Source organism: Vigna unguiculata, chromosome 7 (genome assembly GCF_004118075.2).
Source record: "Vigna unguiculata cultivar IT97K-499-35 chromosome 7, ASM411807v1, whole genome shotgun sequence".
Taxonomy (NCBI): Eukaryota; Viridiplantae; Streptophyta; class Magnoliopsida; order Fabales; family Fabaceae; genus Vigna; species Vigna unguiculata.
The window spans coordinates 22,573,733-22,580,562 of record NC_040285.1 but is presented as its reverse complement, the minus strand read 5'-3'; the positions used below and the strand labels follow the sequence as shown (position 1 = coordinate 22,580,562).

The window sequence follows — 6,830 nt, the reverse complement described above, 5'->3', positions numbered from 1 at the left end:
AAATATTTTTCTTATACAGTGATTTTTTTTTCTATTCATCTCACTTTTTTATTTAAAAGTATTTATAAAATTTTATACAATACTTGTTTTTTTTCTCAGTCAAATATTGTAAAAATAAATATTCTAGTTTTAAAGAATGTGATTGATTTCGTGGGTTTTGCGGTTGATTTCGAGGTGAAGATGGGTAAGCAGAATGTGGAAGGGTTTGCGAAATATCCAACAAAAAATTCCATTGACGTTGAAAAATATGAAAAAAATAACTAACTTAAGAAAATAAAGTGTAGCAAAAATATGCAGTTTCCTAGGTTGAAGTGCACGCGCCTTGGGATGAAGTGAAAGAAAAGATGATGGAAATCAGAACGGTGTTAGGAAACAAAACAAAACATTAATACGTGTTTATTAAAGTTTAAAACATAGGAACGTGTAGGTTCGGAAGATAGAGAGGTTCGGAGTTGAGGCATGGGAAGGTGAGAAGCAACAGAGTGGTGGTGGAGGGTATAAAGTGGATACAGAAAGAAAGAGAGAGGAAGAAGCATTTGAGTTGTTTGAGTACCACTTTGTATCTGTACAGAGAAAGAGAAAAAGCAAAAGGTCAAATTGAGAATCTCTGTGTGTTTGAATTGGTAACAAAGAAACCTCAGCAACACTCAACACCATCATCATCATCATCATCATCATCAAGTGTTAAAATCAGAGAGACATAAAGAGAGCGAGTGAGAGAGAAGAGACTCAACTTTTGTTATATCCCTGCATTGCTTCTCTGTAGTTACTCATCGATATTATTTTTCTTTTCTTTTCGGGTGCTGTGGAATCCAGCTTCTGGTGAGCACAATGTTGATGAGTTGAATTGCTGAGCATAGTCTCTGGTGGGAGATAAAGAGATTAGCTTAAGGCTCGGTTGGTGTGTGGTGTTGTTTGTTATGGCGGCATTGTCGTTTTCAGTGGCATCCGTGGTGGAAGATGTGCTTCAACAGCATGGTACTCGCCTCAAAGATCTTGATTTGGAATCTAGAAAAGCAGAAGAAGCTGGTAATTTCCCGTTATTTTCTCGAATTCCGGATTCGTTGCATTTCGTTGTAGTGTTTGATTGTTCCAGGTCTAGTTGTCATATTTTTCCATGAATTTGTTTAATTATAATCCTTTTTTGCTATGATAGTTTTGCTTTTACTGAAGGTTAAACGGCTTGATTCGTGCTAGTTTCTTGTAAAATAGTTATCCTGAGATTGAAAATATTTGAAATGCAGCTTTCAGAAGGTATGAAGCAGCAGGGTGGCTGAGGAAAATGGTTGGAGTTGTTGCAGCTAAAGATTTGCCAGCAGAGCCCTCTGAGGAAGAGTTTAGGCTTGGTTTGAGAAGTGGAATCATTCTCTGTAACGTCCTTAACAAGGTTCAACCTGGTGCTGTACCGAAGGTGAGCATGGTCTTAAATTTTTTATACTCGGTTATAAGTTCTCCATTATTTGCTAATGTAAACTCTGTGTTACTCTTAAAGGTTGTGGAGAGTCCTCTTAATTCTGCACTGATCCCTGATGGGGCACCCTTATCGGCATATCAGTATTTTGAAAACGTGAGGAACTTTCTGGTGGCTGTGCATGAAATTGGAATTCCTACCTTTGAGTCATCTGACCTTGAACAAGTATGTACAGTACCACATACGTATTTTAGTTTCAAAATTTTGAGTGACAAATGTGTCAACGTGAACTGAATTTTTAATGACGCATATAACAACAGATAATTCCTTGGCACTTAGCAACGTCGAGTACATTGGAAATTGGAAGTTTGATAAGGTTTCGTGTTGGTTTTCTGCTAAATTATCGATTTGTATTTCAGGGAGGAAAACCAGCCAGGATTGTGAACAGCGTCTTAGCACTTAAGTCCTATAGTGACTGGAAACAAACTGGGAGTAATGGTGTGTGGAAATTTGGTGGAACTGTCAAACCCACAGTCTCTGCAAAATCTTTTGTGAGAAAAAACTCTGAGCCATTTACTAATTCTTTGTCGAGGAACTCATCCATCAATGAAAAATCCATGAATGCTCTTACATCTGATACTGAGTCTAATAAAATGGTTGGTAAGCTTTATTTTTGGCCATGGCCTGTTCTCTGGATTTGTATAGTTGAACAGAAATAATAACTAAATGAATTTTTGTTTTCATTTGTACACATGCAGTCCGGGCCTCATTCTTTGAGTATGCTTGTTCGTGCAGTACTATTAGATAAGAAGCCCGAAGAAGTTCCACTGGTAAGGGGCTACGATTTCACAAGATAGTTTTATTTATGCATTTAATAACTCTACGGATGTTTATCATCTAGTCTTGCATTCCCGAATTTCAATCTTGTCATCTGTAATGCAAGAGAGCTTTTGAGATTGCTTGCTTTAAATTATATTGTCTTCTCCATGGAACAGTTAGTTGAATCAGTCCTAAACAAGGTAGTGGAGGAGTTTGAACATCGCATTGCTAGCCAGGGAGAACAGGTACAATATTCACCTTATTAATGTATATTGTCATTGTTTTCTGGTGATGGTGGGTAAGTTTCTGTACAGAAAATGGGTCCATTATTAGGAAAGAAAAACTTGTTGGTTAATCATTTTGACAAGCTGTGTTCTTGGTTATTTATTAATATTTTAATTCACAGACTAAAATTTTAAGAGGTGCTGTGTCCCAAGGCAATGGATCTGTATCAAAGTTTGTTATGGCAGATAAAAAGGTAATAATACTGATCCCGAGCTTAACATATTCGAAAACCTTCGTCAAATTTGAAAACGCTCATACTTACCCAGTTTTTTAATTGACTAGATGGATAACAAGATTCCCTCAGTAACAAAGAAAGAAGGATTCCTCCATAAAACCCTTGTTGAGGATGAGGAATCAAAAAGGCGACTTTTGAATCAGCAAGTGCTCTTTGATCAACAGCAAAAAGATATTCAAGTAGGGAGGAGCTAAGATAATACTAATCTCTTTTAACTTAGCGATTTTTTTATTTATAAGTAAAATAATGCCTTCTGTGTATTTTTAAGGACCTAAAGAATACAATTCAAACCACCAAAGCTGGTATGCAGTTCCTGCAAATCAAGTTTCACGAAGAGTTCTCCAATCTAGGTAATATTATGCTTCTGATTAATTTCTTTTCTATATTGTTTCATTCCTATATAATGTGCATTATCATTGGTGAATAAGGTGCTGCATCTTTTTTGATTTTCCATTTCTCTGTATAGGCAAGCACGTTCATGGCTTAGCTCATGCTGCTTCTGGATATCATAGAGTACTTGAAGAAAATCGCAAACTATACAATCAAGTCCAGGATCTGAAGGGTAAATCACGCTGATTGACGAGCTTCTTTAAGATTATTACGACTTATATTTGTCTCGATAAAACTAAGATGGTTGATTTTGTTTAATCAGGAAGTATTAGGGTGTACTGTCGAGTAAGACCCTTCTTATCTGCACAACCAATTTATTCGAGCACGGTGGATAATATAGAAGATGGATCTATCACAATTAGTATCCCTTCAAAGAATGGGAAAGGGCGCAGATCCTTCAACTTCAACAAAGTATTTGGACCAGCTGCGTCCCAAGGTTGGTTTGGTTTTGAATTTCAGTTATCTCAGGATCACTATGTCTAGGTAAATATTGATAAAAATGTATGTCTTGCGTTCAGCGGAGGTCTTCTCTGATATGCAGCCACTCATTAGGTCTGTTCTTGATGGTTACAATGTTTGCATATTTGCTTATGGTCAAACAGGATCCGGAAAAACTTACACAATGGTAAGTTACTTTTAGTTGTCAGTTGTCACCTAAAAATACTTGAAGTTTTAATGACACTTTTCTTATTTATGTTTTTTTCTCGTAGACTGGACCGAAAGAGATCACAGAGAAAAGCCAAGGTGTAAATTACAGGGCCCTAAGTGATTTATTTCTTACCGCAGATCAAAGAAGAGACACTTTTTGCTATGATGTGTCTGTTCAAATGATTGAGATTTACAATGAGCAAGTCAGAGATCTATTGGTTACTGATGGATCAAACAAAAGATATCCTTTTAGTTGTTAACTTAAAATGAGAAAGTATACATGTGTAATTGCCTTTTCTGTTTTGAATATTTTTTATATGGGGTTAGTTAAGCATAGGATGAAAACAACCATTATACTAATGATGCATTTTCCCTTAACCATTTATCACGTTGGAGATTCGTAGTAATTCTCATCGAGGGCTCAGTGTACCAGATGCATGCCTAGTTCCAGTATCATCAACAAGAGATGTTATTGAACTAATGAACCTTGGCCAAAGGAATCGTGCAGTTGGGGCTACAGCCCTTAATGACCGTAGTAGCAGATCACACAGGTATATCCTATTCATTGTCCTGTCGTCCACTCTTGTTTATTTAGTGTTTTTATTGACTTCTTAATTATCATATTGGCAGTTGCTTGACTGTTCATGTTCAAGGAAGAGATTTAACGTCTGGAACTATTCTACGTGGATGCATGCATCTGGTTGACTTAGCAGGAAGTGAGAGAGTTGACAAATCTGAGGCCACAGGAGACAGATTGAAAGAGGCTCAGCATATTAACAAATCTCTTTCAGCTTTGGGTGATGTCATTGCTTCCCTTGCTCAGAGGAACCAACATGTTCCTTATAGAAATAGCAAGCTCACACAGCTACTCCAAGATTCACTTGGTAAGGTTTAAGCTTTTCTGTACACTTTTCTATTCTTGGATGCTCAATTTTCTCCAATTTGATTATCTCATTACGTTGGTGGCGTTTTACTTCAGGGGGACAGGCCAAGACACTTATGTTTGTTCACATCAGTCCAGAGGTTGATGCTGTTGGAGAAACAATTAGCACCTTGAAGTTTGCAGAAAGAGTTGCCACTGTTGAACTTGGTGCTGCTCGAGTAAACAAGGATGGGGCAGATGTCAAAGAGCTCAAAGAACAGGTTCATATTCAAATTTCTCTGCTGTAGGTCTTCAGAATAATCTTAGAAAGTTTTAGCACTTTAGTTAAGCTAAATTTATGAATAATGTTTCAGATAGCGAGCCTCAGAGCAGCATTGGCACGAAGGGATGGTGAATCTCAGCATTCTCTGTCTGGAAGTTCTGAAAAATATAGGACAATGGCTAGTGAGTCATCGCCTTATCATGCAAACCAACGGGGAGTAGATATTGTGAATGATCGCCTAGGATGCCGGCAACCAATGCTTGATGTCGGAAACATAGAGGTATGTATACTTTGAAAGAATGGTTTTGTATGTAGGAAAAAAAAAAACAATTCATTTAAATTTTAGAGCATAAATCCTGAGATGTTTCTGGACAAGAACATGTTTTTTAATCAATAAAAGTATACAAAGAGATTCTCAAAAAGTTAAATGCACATAGCCCCTCCTTATACAAATTTGCACTTCAATAAAAACAGATGGGTCCTCAAAATTATGTAACAGCCATAACAGTTGCATGAATCTGAATGAACAATCAATTTACTTATCGTTCGTTGAACATTGATCCTGCAGCTTCACAGTAATACCCCATTGAGACAAAAAAGTCAAAGCTATGATTTTGATGAGATGTCTACGAATTCACCACCGTGGCCACCAGTGAACAACCCTGGACAGAACTACCGGGAGGATGACAGAGAAACTGGTTCAGGAGAGTGGGTTGATAAAGTCATGGTAAACAAGCAAGATGCAAACAAAACTGACAACATCTTAGGCTGTTGGGAAGCAGACGGTGGGAACTTATCCGAGGTGTTTTATCAGAAATATCTCCAAGATTCTTCTAAAATGTACTCAGATGGATCCTACAACATGTTCGTGGGGCACAACCAATTTAAGAGTGCTGGTTCAGATGACATGGATGATCTTGATGATACAACCACTGATTCCTCGGAGCCTGATTTGCTTTGGCAATTTAATCATTCCAAGGTTACCACCATAGCCAATGGTAATGGATCAAAGGCTAGGAGACCTGTCTCTAAGCCAACAAATAGCCCCATATTGAGGTAATGCTTCTTTATTCTAAACAGTTTTTCTGTAGCTTTTCTTCTTTGTTTAGATTAAGATGAAAGAAACATGCATGGTGATAACTTAACTGATGCAACTTTTGCAGCAAGAATAATTCTTCTCTTGGTCCGTCACCTTCACGAAAACAACCAAATGGTGTGCTACATCGAACAGGAAGACATCCAGCTCCAGTGGACATGAAACGTAAAACTAGTAGTAAAAAGTAAGCATGTTATTATATTGGACATTATTATAAGAGTGATTTTTTGTTTCTTTCAATTTTTTAGATGGAGAGCTTTTGCAATAATTTTTGGTTGGGTTTATGCTTGTAAGTTTTGTAAGTTGTATTTACACAGATAATGGAGGCAATAATGCCCATTGCTTCTACCATTGGGATCCATGACGTTTTTTTTTTTTTTCATCTTACACTGTAGTTTTTAGGTGATGTAAAAATTCCAAACCATTGCAATGGTCAAGATTGCAACAATGATCTGATTTGTAAAGTCTATTTTTTTTTCTTGTTTTGGTTGCCCTTTTCTCATAAAGGCTAAAGTTGTACTCCTCTTGAATTTTCTTCTATTTCTGTCCTCTTCTTGACTCATGTATATATAACATGATGAAACGTGAATTTATTTTTTCTGTGTTAGAAAATTTTTATTTTAAAATTTGAAAAAACAAAACACAATCTTATTAGATTTCTTTTTACTTTTTATTATAATTCTAGAGTAGTGGATTGTTATAGAATATAAAGAGAGATAATATGAAAAAATAACATAGCAGGAGAAAATACGATAAGTAGAAAAACAGAGAGTATGATAAAGAAAGCTTCACATAAAAGTT

General features: G+C 36.5%; 1 protein-coding gene across 2 annotated transcripts; it reads left to right on the top strand.

Annotated features, from left to right (window-relative positions):
* The first annotated feature begins 523 nt into the window (after nucleotides 1-523).
* Nucleotides 524-6,493, top strand: LOC114192420 (kinesin-like protein KIN-14I). Of its 2 annotated transcripts, XM_028082136.1 has the most exons (20): nucleotides 524-713; nucleotides 817-1,029; nucleotides 1,245-1,411; nucleotides 1,493-1,636; nucleotides 1,831-2,067; nucleotides 2,170-2,241; nucleotides 2,407-2,475; nucleotides 2,637-2,708; nucleotides 2,798-2,929; nucleotides 3,019-3,100; nucleotides 3,217-3,312; nucleotides 3,403-3,576; nucleotides 3,659-3,765; nucleotides 3,851-4,029; nucleotides 4,178-4,339; nucleotides 4,419-4,672; nucleotides 4,768-4,931; nucleotides 5,025-5,213; nucleotides 5,502-5,989; nucleotides 6,097-6,493. In XM_028082136.1, exons 2-20 carry the CDS (start codon nucleotides 921-923, stop codon nucleotides 6,215-6,217), a joined length of 3,018 nt encoding a protein of 1,005 aa, XP_027937937.1. In that variant the 5' UTR covers nucleotides 524-713; nucleotides 817-920; the 3' UTR covers nucleotides 6,218-6,493. The 2 variants fall into 2 exon arrangements, with proteins under 2 accessions (XP_027937937.1, XP_027937936.1); XM_028082135.1 differs by having other exon boundaries at nucleotides 524-1,029.
* Nucleotides 6,494-6,830: the final 337 nt, after the last annotated feature.

Coding starts and splice junctions, on each gene's coding strand:
- LOC114192420 (XM_028082136.1), top strand. CDS start 921: ATGGCGGCATTGTCGTTTTCAGTGGCATCCGTGGTGGAAGATGTGCTT. Junction 2,930..3,018: donor AACAGCAAAAAGATATTCAA/GTAGGGAGGAGC, acceptor TGTATTTTTAAG/GACCTAAAGAATACAATTCA. Junction 4,673..4,767: donor GCTACTCCAAGATTCACTTG/GTAAGGTTTAAG, acceptor GTTTTACTTCAG/GGGGACAGGCCAAGACACTT.